This window comes from Dromiciops gliroides, chromosome 2 (genome assembly GCF_019393635.1).
Source record: "Dromiciops gliroides isolate mDroGli1 chromosome 2, mDroGli1.pri, whole genome shotgun sequence".
Classification (NCBI taxonomy): Eukaryota; Metazoa; Chordata; class Mammalia; order Microbiotheria; family Microbiotheriidae; genus Dromiciops; species Dromiciops gliroides.
This window is the reverse complement of record NC_057862.1, coordinates 541,350,029-541,365,554: the sequence shown is the minus strand read 5'-3', so window position 1 is coordinate 541,365,554 and position 15,526 is coordinate 541,350,029. Positions and strand designations below refer to the sequence as shown.

At 50.0% G+C, this 15,526-nt stretch overlaps 1 protein-coding gene across 3 annotated transcripts; it reads left to right on the top strand.

Annotated features, from left to right (window-relative positions):
- Nucleotides 1-1,863: 1,863 nt before the first annotated feature.
- LOC122740732 (phytanoyl-CoA 2-hydroxylase interacting protein) lies at nt 1,864-13,442 on the top strand. Of its 3 annotated transcripts, none has more exons than XM_043983345.1 (5): nt 1,864-2,306; nt 6,847-7,034; nt 8,210-8,384; nt 9,173-9,290; nt 11,119-13,442. In XM_043983345.1, the coding sequence occupies exons 2-5, from the start codon at nt 6,867-6,869 to the stop codon at nt 11,651-11,653; spliced, it is 996 nt and encodes a 331-aa protein (XP_043839280.1). In that variant the 5' UTR covers nt 1,864-2,306; nt 6,847-6,866; the 3' UTR covers nt 11,654-13,442. The 3 variants fall into 3 exon arrangements, with proteins under 3 accessions (XP_043839280.1, XP_043839279.1, XP_043839281.1); XM_043983344.1 differs by lacking the exon at nt 1,864-2,306 and adding an exon at nt 2,507-2,657; XM_043983346.1 differs by lacking the exon at nt 1,864-2,306 and adding an exon at nt 2,756-2,900.
- Nucleotides 13,443-15,526: the final 2,084 nt, after the last annotated feature.

Genomic DNA, 15,526 nt, shown 5'->3' with positions numbered 1-15,526 from the left:
AGGATAAAAATATAAATTCCGTTTGACATTTCAAGCTCTTCATGGTTTGGCTCCAATCTGTCTTGCCTGGTCCTTCGTGCACTCTCTGTCTCAACCAAATTGGCCAATTTTAGTGTTCCCTACCTTCGTGCACAAGCTGAAAAGTTCTCCTTCCTCACTTCTACTTCACATAATCCCAAACACAACTCAAGTGCTATTCCTACAGAGGCCTTTTATCATCTCTTCTCCTACCCCTCTAAATTTCTTTGCAATTACTCAGGAACACCAGGCATACTAGATAGAAGTCAGGGAGATGTGGGTTCAAGTTCTAGTTCTGATGCATGCTGGATCAAGCAAGTCAGTGCCTTTGTGGAGCGGGTGTCACCTGGCTTTGGTAGACGTAGCTACATCTTTGGGAGGTTCCCAAACCATTAAAATCACATGTCCACCCCAAGAAAAATAATTTGTGTTTGTGTTCATGTTGTTCTCTGCCCTTCAACCTCAGTAGAATGAAAACTCCTTGAGGGAAGAAACCTCTTCATTTTTGTCTTTATCCCCCACTCAGTACTTAGCACACAGTATCTCCCCCACTCAATTCTTAGCACACAATATTTCCACCCCTCCCCAATACTCAGCACACAGTAAGTAAATTGACAAATATTGTTGAATTAAATGGAACCAATCTCTGGAGTCTTTAAATGCCTTCTATGTTAATAATGTGGCAGATTTTGTGCATTATTACATAGTCTCATATTGGCTATTTCATACATGTAGCTCTAGGAGCAAGGGACCATATCTTAATATACATCCCTTTGGTGTCCCCCACAGTATTAGGCAACAAAGTGGTTTCTCAATCACCACTTATTGCTTGATTACAATCCCCTAAATTGTTTTTACTTCAAAGTGTCACCTCAGAGTTCTTATTCCTTGACAAGTAGAATATTTTCTTGCAGAAGTGAGTATGTGCTCTGATGTTCAGGGCATAGGAGAGTGTGCTTAGCATGGACCCTGAGAATGACCTGTTCTTGTCTCCTCCTGACAATAAAGTTTTAACAGGGATGGGTACAGTTAACTGCTTGTTCTCCCATAACCCTGACATCCTTTTTCCTTCATGTGTATTTTCCACACCCTTCTGGCTCTACTGCTTCTCCCACTCCTTTCCCTCTAATAGATCCTTAACTTCTAGCTGACGCTCATCAACCAAGCATGGTTCAGCACCCCACCCCCTTCCTGCAGAAGGTCTTATTGCCTTTTATATTACTGGGAGGGAAACTGAGCCACCTCCTGATGAAAATTTCCCAGACCAGGACCAGTATCAGGCTGAGGACAGGACCCAGGTATCTATAGGTAACCTGCCCCAAGCAATAGGATCCCATCCCCAGCCTACTTATTCCTCTCTTTTTTCCTTTCCCCAATTAGAAACCTTGACCTGGGGCTTCCTGGCCCAACACTTCTTAATTCCTGTGCCTTCTCTCTTTTATTATTTCCTATTTATCCTGTATATAGCTTGTTTGTACACATTTGTTTGCTTGTTGTCTTCTCCACTAGACTGCAAGTTCTTTGAGAACAGGGACCGTCTTTTGCCTCTTTTTGCAGCCTCAGCACGTAGCACAGTGCCTAGCACATAGTAGGCATTTAGTAAATGTTTAATGACTAACTGATTGCTTGGTACCCTCTGAAGTACCCTCATTCTGAAGTTTGGGGGCTGCAGTCATCTGACATTTCCAAGAAGGGGCAACTTTTCTGCAGAAGGAATGGGGGGAGGGAAGGGTGTCAGTCATCATCAAGAGCAACTCTGTTCTGTTCCCTGGGAGACCCCCCCCCCTGCCCTTTCCTCCTCCCACCCAGCCCCAGGGAGAGAGCAGGGACAGAGCTTCTTCTATCACCTGACGCTGCGCAGTCACCGATCCCATTGGTGGAGCCAGATTCAGTCGTTTGCTCTCCCTCTTTCTCTCTCTCTCCCTCTCTCTCCCCCCTCTCTCTCTCCCCCTCTCCTTTTCCCTTTCCCTCTCTCTCGCTCCTTCTCTTGCTCTGTCCCCTAGTCTCTCCCTCCACATTGCTTTGATTTTCCTTTTTCTCCTCTCCGTGAGGCTAGGAGACATTTCACTGGAGGCAGCAGGCAGTGTATGCCCCAGAGGGAGAGAGACAGGCGCTGCCAGGGGAAGAAGCCGCATGGAAGAAAGGTCCTCAGCTTCCCAGAGCCCAGCAAGGCAGTGAAAGCCAGGAGTGCAGTGCCTGCTGCCTGCCCCAGCCCCGCAGGGGAGCAGGTCCGCACAGTGGTCCCCCTTCCTTACCAGGTCTTCTTCTGCAGCACCTGGTGGAGACAGGTAAGGTGCTCTCCCTCCCAGAAGCAACCTGATGCCCCAGGGTGGGGGTGGGGGGCATTGGAACCACTGGGATCATTGGGAAAGGGGGATGCTTAGGAGATACAGCTGCTTGTCCTCTTTGCGTTGCTTGGGACGCTCACCCTGGCATGTGTGTAGGACAAGTGGCATGCTTCCCCCCACCCTTCCCAGGAAGGGGGGGGTGGCTAATGGCAAAAGTGAGGACTGGACTCGGGCTCCGGGGCACAATACTGCTCAGTCACCTCGTGACCAGTCCTGCTGCAGTGAACAGTGCCAATGGGGACACAGCAGGTCGGGAGGAAAGGTTTCTGCTGGCATATGGGCTGCTCGTGGGTATGTGCGTGGCAGAAATATGGGTGCCTGTGTGCGCAGCATGTGTGCGTGTTGAGGAGGGGGATGTGAGTCCCTAGAAGCACAGAGAAATACGAGTGCAGTGTAGGAGGGGGCCAGCGCGGTCTGGTTCTGTGTTTATGCCAATATGTGTGTTTTAACCTGCGTGACCGTGTGTCCCAGTCTGTGAGTTCCTGTGTCCATGTGAAGAGCAGGGGAGCAGTTTATTGGTGGAGGGCTACTTTGGTATGTGTTGGCATGTACACATGTGCAATAAAATGGGCACTGCGTGGGTATGTTGCGTGTATCATGTGTGCACATATCGGCATGTGGGGGTGTCCCCCGCCACCTTGGGGGAGGACTTGCTCCCGTCATTTCTCCATGCGGGGAGGCATAACTGTGGAGCAGGCAAGTGATTGGTAGGTGGGGGAGAGAATAGACGTTTCTGTGTGAGGGTGTCGTTAGATGCAGGTCTCTGTGGGTGTATGATCTACATAGGTTCGCCACAGCCTTGACACACAGTGCACCGCTAAAGAGTATCTAGAGGCAAGCTCGTCATACATGCATTTCTGTGCTTGTGTGCCTAGGGAAGGATGTCGAGAGAGCAGGCAATGACCTGTGCGCATATATGTGTACTCATATATGTATAACTCGTGGGTTACCATGCATGTAGGTGCTTGTGGAGGTGGAGGCATATGTGTGTACCTACTGTGCGCACTTACCCTTGAATACAACTTGTGAGTCGGAATATGGCCAGAGCTAACACGCACATACATGAGGATGCCTATGCATAGGACAGCTCTGTGTGGGTGGGAGAAGCACGGGAGACTGTTAAAATAGGTGAAAGGTATGGGAATCTATAGAAGAATGTGTTTGCATGGAATTGGAGTAGCCATGTACAAGCATGGGAGTTGGTATGTGTAAGCTGCGGGGCGGGGGGGGGGGGTACATGTGGGTGGATGTGTTCATGTGTATGTATATGTGGGGGGCAGCGTCTATCTACGAATATGCCTCCATGTGGGTGTGAGAATGTATGTCTATATGTGTGTGCACATGAGAATATATGTAGGTGTTTCTCTAGGGTGTTGTCTCAGTTAGTCCCTCACACCCTGCCCTTCCCCAACTTATCTGGGCGGAGGAGACTGAATGGCTCACCCCCACCCTCTGTCCACAGGAGATCCAGCTTCATGGCTCTCCCAGTATCAGCCATCTTCACGATCCCACAGCAAGGATGGTGGAGGCTTCTCAGCTCTCCCAGATCCTAGGGAGAGCAGGGGCAGTAGGGAAAATAACCAGGAGAGGAGCAGTGGCCCAGGCACCAAAGGCCACATCTTCCAGATAGACCCCTCCTCCTCAGACAGCAGCTGTTCCCTCCAGGAGAACCTGAAGGGGTACAGGAATCAGTCTAGGAATTCATGACTCCTCCACACCAATTGGTGAGGGGGCCTCTTGGGTATGTACCAAGACTAAGCTGTAGCTCTCCAGTCATCTCTTTGCACATGGAAAAGGCACCAGAGGTTTTGCTCAGTATTGCTAGTCATGTCCCAGTGATTTGTTAGCTGGCTCATTCTCCTAGGGTTGCTCCCAGGGCAGCAGATTCAATTCTATAATCCCGTGGTTTCTCCTGGGTGGCATTCGACTGCTTATTTTCCTGAGGATCCTAACATCTCCATATCCCTTGCCATGCTCACACACAGACCATATGTCATACACGTAGAGAGACATCCAAATGGGGCTGTCAAGCAGTTAATAAGCATTTATGAAGCACCTACTATGTGCTAGTCACTGTGTTAAGTGCTGGCAAGGTACAGGGATAGCTGACTGAGCCTCACGAGCGGCAAGGAAGCCAAGGCACAATACCATTTAAGGCCAAATCCTACCCCAACCCATCCACATACATTGTATCTGCCGCCCAAACATCTCAGAGTTAAATATGGAGGTGCTGGGCTCGGAGCAATTTTAACTGAAGGGGAAGGTATAAGCTGAACTGTTATCTAAAAATAAAAGCATCTGCTTCTCAAACAGGTACAAAGTGAACCCACCACAGCTTTTCCTCTATCCTTGGAAAATGGACAGAGTAGACTGGGACATTACATTTGGGGGAAAGCCAGGTACTTAAGTTGTGTAAAGAGGAAAGGACCAATGCAAGAGTAAAAATGAACCAGGGAAGAACAATAACTCAAAATTACATAGCACTTTAAAATTCACCATACTTTACAGTATACATTTAGCTCATTTGATCCCCACAACACTGTGCAGTAGGAATTATTGCCCCATTTTTCAGATGAGGAAACCGAGGCTTAAAGGTTAAGTGACCTACCCACGGTCACATAGCTAGTAAAAACCAAGGGGTAGGATTTCAAACTAGGCCTTTCAGGTCCAGAACTCTTTCCACTACACCGTGGGTAGGCATGTAATAGACAGGAAAAGCAAGAAAGGAGAAGAGATGGAATGGGAAAGAACACATGAGCCTATAAAAGAAATATAAAGGGGGGGGCAGCTATATGGTGCAGTGGGTAAAGCACTGGCCCTGGATTCAGGAGGACCTGAGTTCAAATCCAGCCTCAGACACTTGACACTTACTAGCTGTGTGACCTTGGGCAAGTCACTTAACCCTCATTGCCCTGCCAAAAAAAAAAAAAAAGAAAGAAAGAAAGAAAAGAAAGAAAGAAAGAAAGAAAAAAGAAATAGAAAGGGGTGAGAGAACACGTGGACCAGGGCCCCTCCAATCACCCATGTCCAGACTTCTTCCTCTCTCCCTCCATTACAGAACAAGGAAAGACCTCCTCATGTGTAGGTAGAATCCATTTCTCTTCAAGGGGAGTCTCTAAGTTGGGATCCCTGTGTCTGAGGAAGTCACAGCAATGGGTGATAACCTTGATGCATGGCTAAAAGAGTGGTCTTCTCTCCCCTGGGGCCCCTTCCAAAAGCAGCCATGCTGGTGCCTGCCAGTGCTGGTGGGCATCACTGAGGCTGGGTGGGAATCAAAACCATAACAAGGAAAGTTGTGGCATATGGGTTGGCACATCAGCCTTGAAGTCAAAAGATCTGCCTGGGGCTCTCTCCCCAGGTGATAATTTCCCCATACCCTTTTCCTCCTCAGCTAAAGAGATAAGGATACTCACTGGCCACCTAGGTCACATAGTTGTCTTCAGGAGCCTGATTTAGATACGGATTATCACGATCACCCTTTAACATCACTGCTGTGAAGCGTCAGAGAGAAGGAAGGGTAGGGGAAATGTTGGGAGAATAGGGATGAATCAGATGGCGCTACAACCAAGCAGGCATTTGTTAAACACGTACTATGTACCAGGCACTGATGGGATAGGTAAGAGGGGAAAGAGAAAGATACTGTGATAGCCTGAGCTACACAGAGATCCCCCAAGAGACAGGGGAGAGAAGAAAAGCAGAGAGAGGAACAGCATAGGCTGAAAGGCTTGGCCTGTGACATCAGGATATGACACCCACCTCCTTCCATGTGTGTCTGTTCTGCCCCTGTACACATGTGTGCCCCCTGGAAGGGGTGGGGTGTTGACCTAATTGAGTTATGAGAGTTGGTTTTTTAAAAGAGATAAAGGAGGGAAGATCCACGTCTTCTCTCCAACATCCCTGTGCCCCTTGGATCTCCCTGAATCTACCTCCTCTCTCCCAATTGCATTCCCTAAAGGTTACCTCTTGCTATCCCCCCTTGTTTTCTTTTTCCCATCATCTCCTCCCCTCCCCCCTTGCTGTCCCTTTCTTTTTTTGATGCCTGCTAGCCCAGAGGCACCCCCCCTTCCTCCCCAGCTCCATCTGCTCGGAATCTGTCCTGCCCTGTGCTTGCAACATTCTCATTGCCTCTGCCACCTGGCAGGTGCCGTCTGCTACGCCTTCCCCTCTGCAGAGAGCTGAGAACTGCAGGGGGGGCTGCAGAATGGGAGAAGGCACCCTCCCCACCTCCCGAGCTGGGGGAGGAGAATCCTCCCACTCCACATAACCCTGGTTCTCCCAAAATGCTTCCCTCAGATCAGATATGGGAACACTGGCATGGCTGCACCGAATGCCCTCTCTGAACCTAGGTTTGCATGTGTGTGAAGGTGGGGAACAAGGGATGGGGGATGGGAGTGGCAGGGAAGGGGATAGGAAGAAATATGGTCCTGGGGAAACCATAGGGAAGTAGCCTTGACTGCCCCCCCCCCAACCATTCCCATAGGAGCTGAGACAGAGGAGAACATGGAAATGCTGCTGTCCACCCCACACAGCATTGAGATCAATAACATCACCTGTGACTCCTTTCGCATCTCCTGGGCCATGGAGGGCAGTGACCTAGAGAGGGTCACCCATTACTTCATTGACCTCAACAAGAAGGAGAATAAGAACTCCAACAAATTCAAGCATAGGGTGAGTAGGTGGCATGTTGGGGGACTCTCTGCTCCCCCCACCCCGGGAGTATTTTGAGGGTAAAAAGCTAAGATGAAATTTAGAAATACCACCAAACACTCACCCCTCCACACTGCCCCCCACAACCCAAACATCTCACAGCCATCAATGCCCCTTGGGCAGTTCTTGAGGCTTCCGGGCAGTCAGCAGGGACCAGGAGTAAGGTGAGGGATTGATATACTACTTGTCACGTCCACGTCTCACGTTCAAATCCAGATCCAGCCTTAGATTCTGGAACCCTCTCAGGGTGTTCCTCAGGTGCTCCTCTACAGGGGGTATGATCCTGTCTTCTACCCCAGCTGTCAATGACTAATGGCAGGCAACCTCACCCCCAGACAGTTTCTATCCCTGCATCCTCTACTGCAGTTTGTCTGTGAAGGTGTCAGTTTTAACTACTGTTTCCTTCACCTATGAGATATCTCTTGTACAGGAGGGGACCTCCACTCTGAGGAGCATGGAGACCATAGAAGGAAGGTTTCTACTTTCCCAAACTGAGGGAAAAGGAAGGGAGAAGAAGGAGGTGGGAAAGAACTGGTCCACATGATTATAGAACATCAAAACAGGTTACTCACCATCCCCCCCTCTGGAACAGTTTCCTTTGATCTGGGTGTCTTTTGGCAGGCCAGTTGCCACAGCAACTGAATGCTTCACATCTCCACCATCACCACCACCACCGCCATCCCTCCATTCCCCTCCCCCCCAACATAAGTCATTTTTTTTTCTTTCCTCCCCGGCTTCTTAGCATTTGCTGTTGCCATGGAGACAGCCCTGCAGTGCGGAGTGCTCTTGGAGAAGTCTTCCTCAAAAAAAGAAGGCCTCACCGCCCCCAACCTTAGGGCCCCCCCTTCACCAGTTTTTCTTCTCTAACTCCCAAGAAAACTGGATGTCAGGGGAACTGGAGGGCTAGGGGATGCTGGGGACAATCGGAGCTGCATTAATGAGCACTCTTGGCGTCAATGGGGAAATGGTGATTAGTTCATGGGTGGTAGTGATGGTGGTGGTGTGAGTCTTCAAGCCTTGGCATGGTCTTGTCCTGGAGAGCAGGAGGAAGGTTTCCGGTATGTTGGAGACGGCAGAGTGGTCGGCCACCTAGTTTGACTCCTGGTTTCTCATATTCTTCCTACCCTGTCCTATAGGACGTGCCCACAAAACTTGTGGCAAAAGCAGTGCCCCTGCCCATGACAGTGAGGGGTCACTGGTTCCTGAGCCCTCGTACAGAGTACAGTGTGGCTGTGCAAACTGCAGTGAAGCAAAGCGATGGAGAATACCTGGTGTCTGGATGGAGTGAGACAGTCGAGTTCTGCACAGGAGGTAAAGAAAAGACCTTTACCACCAGAACAACTCCCCCTCCAGGGCCTATTTACCTCTAGGCCCAAAGGCAAGGCTCCCCAACAGTCTCCTCAAATGAGCTCCCTGAACTTTAGTTCTCCAGCCTTTGGCCAAGGGGTCAATTTCCCAGCTATCCCCTCCTCCCAGCCTTTTCCACGCGGAAAATAGTGGATTTAGCTCTGTTCTATCCAAACTCGACAATGGGATGAGTAGAAGACAATATACACACCTGGCGCCTAGCCAGTTCTTCCAACACAATTCCCCTTTTCCATTGCCAGGGTTCACTTACTAGTGTGACTTGAAGGGTGTCAGGTGGGCCCACACCCCAAAATGTTTCCCTGTTGAGATATTTAACACTGTCCTGTTCTCTGGAGTTTCTTCTAGTTCAGTTACTCCTAGGAAGGGAAGCTCCCCAAGGCCCTCACAGCTCAGAGCCTTAGCTCAGGTCATTTGACCTGCTACTCCCATCAGGGACAGAAGAGAAGGGGAGATGAGGGGAAAGACACTGAAAAGAGAAAAAGAAAAGAGCATCTCCACTGGCCTGAGTGGCAAGCAACGTCTAAAGCATCGGCCTCAGTGTTTTGCCAAGGGTTGGGGGGTCTGCCTGTTGCATCTGTTAGTTAACCTGCCACAAATCCAGGGTACAGCCAGTTGTCCTGGGGATTTGGTTGGTCATAATTGGGGGTGGGATTTGCAGAGTGGGCTGGGTGGCAAAAGGCAGCATTGCCCCCAGTTGGCACAGAACCCATGCTCACTTGGGCTCCTTGTAGATTATGCCAAAGAGCATTTGGCACAGTTGCAAGAGAAGGCAGAACAGATCGCCGGGCGTATGCTCCGATTCTCCGTCTTCTATCGGAACCAGCACAAGGAGTACTTCCAGCATGCCAGGTACTGTATGTTTGGGTTCTCCAGAGGTTTCCATATTGGATCATGTATCTCTTGCCCCCTAGTTCTTCCTTCTTCCTCTTTTGGGTCATCCTTTTTCTCCTGTTATTCCTTTCTCTGGAGTCCTTATACCTCTCTGTACATAGGCCCCATCCCCTCCTTCCGGTCTCCTTTGGTTGGAATTCTCTCAGAATCCTCAGCTGAATAGGGAATCTGAGACATGCAGGTCCTCATCCAGCATGAGTGTGTGTGTATGTGTGTGTGCATGTGCAGACACACACCCATTGAGCTCAGCTGGTAGGACACTGTGCCACTGAAATTAAGGGTTAGATTCCCATGCAAGCCAGTTAGCTTTCCTCTCTTCCCTAATTCCACCATTAATCCTGAATAGATCCTCTGACTCCCAAATTGACTCCCTTAGTCAATGAAGAGCATCAATGTTCACTCATACCCACTACTAGAAAAAGCTATTAAAAAGTGTATGCCTGGGGGCAGCTAGGTGGTGCAGTAGATAAAGTATTGGCCCTGGATTCAGGAAGACCTGAGTTCAAACCTAGCCTCAGACACTTGACACTTACTAGCTGTGTGACCCTGGGCAAGTCACTTAAACCTCAGTGCTCAGCCCCCCCTCCAAAAAAAAAAGTGTATGCCTTTGGATAGTGGGAGAGTAGACCACAGCACTGTCATATACTAAATGTTAAAAATCATCATCAGCAGCAGCTTCAGATAGGGACACAGGGCCAAGAGAATGATGTAGGATCATAAATCTAGAACTGGACGGAATCTCAGAGTCTACCTAATCCAACCCCTTTATTTTACAAGTGAGGAAACTGAGGCCCAGAGAGATTAAGTAATTTGTGCAAGGTCACAAAAGTAGGAATCATCAGATGTGAAATTTGAATCCAGAGCCATAGCTCTCCCCACCACCACATTGCCTCCCAGTCAGTGCCAGTCAGTTAGTCAGTCAATAAGCATTATTGAGGGCCTACTATGTGCCAGGCACTGCACCTAGCACAGCTCCACTTCTGAGGGGAATCTACTGGCATCTTTTAGAAGATGGGATGCCTCTGGGAAAGGGGGGAAGGTAAAATGGAAAGGACTCTGGATTGGGAGAGATGAGAGCTGAGCTGTAGCTTAGGCCAGGGCTTCTTAAACTTTTTCCACTCATGACCCCTTTTTGCCCAGAAATTTTTACATGACCCTGGGTATATAGGTATATAAAATAGGGATACATAACCTTTTACTATTGCCAAATTTTTGTGCCCCCCCACATTCAGTTACACAACCCCATATGGGGTTGTGACCCACAGTTTAGGAAGCTTTGACTTAAGAGCTATATGGGTAACTGTATATTGAGCCTAGGCTTGGAGTCAGGAAGACCTGCATTCAAATACGAGCTCAGATACTTAGCAACTGTGGGACCCTGGGCAAGTCACTTAACCTTTTTGTGACTCAGTTTCTTCAACTGTAAAATGGTGATAGCAATGGCATCCACATCTCAGGGTTGTTTTGGGGGATGGAATGAGATAGTTATAAAGTGCTTTACCAATCTCAAAGCACCATATAACTATTACTGATTAACTTTCAGCCTGGCTTTGGGCAAGCCCCTTGTTCTTTCCCTGAACTTTTGTTTCCCCAGTTTATAAAATGAGGGGTTTGACTTAGATCACCTCCGAGTTCTAGGCTTCTACATGTGCCTTGAAGGAAATAGCGGTGGGGATGTCAGAGCCTGGGAGCCGGGACAAGTAGTTTCCTCCTCTTTGACGCACAAAGCAGCACCAGGCTGCTAAGAAACCCCTCTCTCTCCCCCACCTCCCTCCCGGCCCCGCAGGACTCACTGTGGGAACATGCTTCAGCCTTACTTGAAGGACAACAGCGGGAGTCACGGCTCTCCTACCAGTGGGATGCTCCACGGCGTTTTCTTCAGCTGCAACACTGAATTCAACACCGGCCAGCCCCCCCAGGACTCGCCCTACGGCCGCTGGCGCTTCCAGATCCCCGCCCAGCGCCTCTTCAACCCCAGCACCAACCTCTACTTCGCGGACTTCTATTGCATGTACACGGCCTACCACTACGCCATTCTGGTGTTGGCCCCCAAAGGCTCCCAGGGTGACCGTTTCTGCCGGGACCGCCTTCCCCTTCTGGACATTGCCTGTAACAAATTTCTGACCTGCAGCGTGGAGGATGGGGAGCTGATCTTCCGCCACGCCCAGGATCTCATTCTGGAGCTCATCTACACGGAACCCGTCGACCTGTCGCTTGGCACTCTGGGGGAAATCAGTGGACACCAGCTGATGAGCCTTTCCACCGCTGACGCCAAGAAAGACCCCAGTTGCAAGACCTGCAATATCAGTGTGGGGCGCTAGGGACTCCGAGGGGCTGGGGGGGGAGGAGGGGATGGGGTTGTGAGGGGACTGATGTGGAGAGGACAAGGGAGATGAGGTCTGTGGGAGGGAACGTCAGTTGGCTTCGGGCTAGAGAGCTGGGCTTCTCTCTCGTCTCCTCCTGACTCCCATTCCCAAGCCATGCTGGCCTCTCTCCCCTCCTCCCCCAGCACCGGTGGGATAAAGGGATCCCCCTGTTCAGCCGGCACTCCAAGTGGAAGCAAGTCACAAAGCTCCTTCTTTGTCCAGAAGGGCCTGGCCTTGCTTCTGTAGGTGTGGCCCACCCTGTCTGATGGCTCTGGCAAAGGTTTTGGCCAGGTTGGGGTGGGCTGGCTTTTTCTGAGGTTTCCTTTCTCCTGTAATCTCCCTGTTCTGCTGTTCCCACTTCACTCTTGCCTGGCCCTAGGTAGCACTGTCCCGGTCCTGGATAGGGCTTCTGGTCCTCAGTCCTAGCCCCCATGGAGACTCTCTGGGCTCCATCTTCCTGACACTTGTTTCCAGGAAAGATTGTGTAGGGAGGCTTGGGGAGCTCTTCTCCTCAGCCCCCGCCCACCTTACCAAGAATCAACCGTGAAATTCCCCCATGTCTTTTTTTGAGCCCCAGACTCAAATACCTATTCCCTAAGCAGCTCCCACAACCAGGCCCAGACCTCTCTCCTTTATAAATAGTCTCCTTTCAATGTGACTTCTTGGCTGTCCCTTGTCCCTGCTATATCCCTAGGAATGGCTACCCCCACCCTACCCCAGGGTCTCCTGCTTCCCAGAAGAGGGACCTTCTTTCTTTTCTATGCCTTGTGGGCACTTAGCTGTTGTTTTCATTTTTCCCCTTTCTTTTCCTTCCAGGGAGTTGATGTGCCCCTTTGTCCCAAAGCAGCAGAACTTGGACTATAATTAATTGGGGTTGAGGATGGGGAGCAAGGGGTAGGAAAGCACTGGTACTCAGAAATGCCCTTTCTCCAGCCGGGAATGGACTCTTTACCCCAATCAGGGCCAGCATGGAGCTGGAGTGCCACAGACTTTCCTCCAGGGGCCCCTGGCACCACGCCCGGCTAGCCTGCTTCTCTCTCTGTTTGCCATGGTGCCGTGCCTGTGTTGTACCTGTGCATAAGTCAGACTGGCTTCTCCCACAACCACCTGCCTAGGCCTTTTCTTTTCACCTGGAGGGATCTGGCATAGCTCACTGGGGCCCATTGGATTTTGCCAGAGCAGGTCCCAATTGGGCAGGGTACCCCCCCTTCCCTTGGGATTACTTGGGACTCCCCAGGGAAACATGCCAAGCTCGGGGCAGCCACCCAGGGGCTTCCTAGGGATTTCACATAGTTGTGATAACAAGTCAGGGGGTAGACTCCTAAGAAGGGGGTCTGATAGCAGGTGAATCCCTTCTTGGGATTGGTAGTTAAGGGGAGATCAGAGCTTAAGTCAGGCAGAGAAGGAGGTGACAGTGACTTCCACAGATAAGGAACTAACTGGGCCAAAGGAGTAGCAGATCCTTTTCTGAGAACAAGACAACTTTATCCTCAGATGGAAGGATGAATGGTTAAAGGACGGTGACCCTGCGATGGGGCTGAAGGCAGCTGGTGTGAATGGATTGGGCTCTGAGATGCTTGGAAGAGGAGAACACATAGACACTTCTGGCCCTTCCTGTTCCCTCTGCTTACTACAATGGCAGCAAGAGGTCCTTCCCTTCTGCCCCAGTCCATGTGTCTGACCTTTGCTGATGGCCTGCCTGTGCTGTGCTTACAATGTGCATCAATAAACCACTACCACCAGAGGCCCCACCTACTCCTTCCTTGGGCAGGGTTGTGGGTTGGGGTGTCTGTGCATGGAAGTACTCCCAGGGGTCAATAGATAATATTCAAGAAAGGGGTCTCAGGAATCCTGTTCCAGAGCTAAAAGGAGTTGGGATTCAGGAACACACTGCATTATAATTCCCCCCTTCCTGTAAAACAGGGTTAGAATCCAGGAATCAGGAAGCTGGTCCAGCTCTTAAAGATCATCAGCCTAGTCCAGTGCTTTTATTTATATAGACAGGGAAACTGAGGCATAGAGCAGAGTAAGTGGCACGCCTAAGATCCCACGGCTAGTTACCAGCAGAGCTCTGCCTAGACTCCTAGTCTCTTCTTTCCATTAGACTCCAAACCTGGATATCCCCTCCCCCTACCCAGGCGCTAAGAAAGTGGCTGTTCTGAGTCACCTCTTCATCAGTTATAGTTATGAAAACAGCCCCTCTGCCTGAGCAGAAAGGATCCAGAAAAAGCCAAGCAGGCCACTGACTGTTTACATGCCTACCTCAGGAACCACTAACATGTAAGCGTTAATGAGCACCCCTCCTGAACAGAAGAAGGATAGCCAGAAGGCTGGATGAAAGACTTCCCCAGGAAAAAAGTCCTTATGACATGAAGCTGGCCCATTGCCTCTGGATTAAGTTTGTGTCCAGTGGCAGGTCACAGATAGGTGAGAGGCCGTTAGATGGCCCATTGGACAGAGCGCTGGACCTGGAGGCAGGAAGATGAGCTCAGATCTGGCCTCAGACACTTCTTGACTGAGCCACTCTGGGCAAGTCACAACTTCCACTGCCTCTGTTTCCTCATTTGTAAAATGGGGATGATGATAGCACAGGTGCTATCACTTCCAACAGGGTTTATGAGGATCAAATGAGATCACAACTGTAAAGTTGTGAACAGTGAATGATGTTCCTGGAGTTTTACCTTCCTTGCCCCAGCTTGACAAGATGGGAATTTCAGTCTAGTTTAGCACCAGGGGGAGCTGTGGAGTCATAAAACGATGTCATGTAAAAAAAAAAAGATTAAATGAGCAGGGTGGGTGGGGCGGAGCATTTAGAAGCCCTAGGATTAGAAGGGATGGCAAAAGGTCGTCCAGGTCATCCTCCTTCCTCCAAGTAGGCCTGCAAGTAGGCCTCCATCCCAGCCAAATGAGAATCTTGCCTTTTTTTAGAGGTCTAAAGGGAGCAAATTCCACAGCCTCCCCTGGTAACCCCTAGGAATAATTTCTTGGTAAATTCCTGGCTCACAGTTGGATCTCCCAGGTCCCCATCACTACCTGGGACAGAAAGGTCATCCCTTGGAGTCTTGGTATGCTATTCCCTACTCTCTTTATTGGGGGTGGGAGCGGGAAGGATAAGGATGAGGTGGAAGGGCAGAGGACCTTGAGAGATGATTTTCCATTCTCAATTCTAACTGGTGATTTCTTCCTGTACTCACGATCATCTGGGCCAGAAGTGAGAATTCGTTCCAAGGGTCTTTCCCAGCCGACTTCCAGAACCCCGTTTTTCCTCTGGTCTTACCCAGTAATACAGTTATTCTTGCAGCCAAAAGGACTGAAGACAACTCATACCCTCCCCCCTTGCTCACCTCTTCCCATCCCCGTTGTGGCTAAGGCTCCTACCTTACCTCTCAGGTAGGGCAGGAAGGATAAATAGAGAAGCATTTCAGAGCAGCAGGGAAGGGTCTTGGGGGAGGGGTACAGCTGGAGTATTTGGGTCCATGGGGCATTCACATACCCCCCCTTATATTTTGTCCACATCCCTAAAAATTCACACTCATGCACACTACTGATGACACTTGGAAATACTCCTATATTCACATATGGGCATTGTCTGGGACAAGCTCATATATACATTCACACTTTGCTTCCTATTGTGTCTACCCCCCCCTCCTACTATCTCTTCCTCCTTCTCCAAGATGTCAAACCCTGTTTTTCCTTGTGCTTCAGCTTAGTGGACAAGCCCACGCAGTGGGCAGCTACAAGGCCAACTTCCACAAGGATTCCACGTAGTTCCTCCTGGCTCCTGTCACCCACCCTCCTCAGCTTCTGAGGAAAAGGAGGCCACAGGGG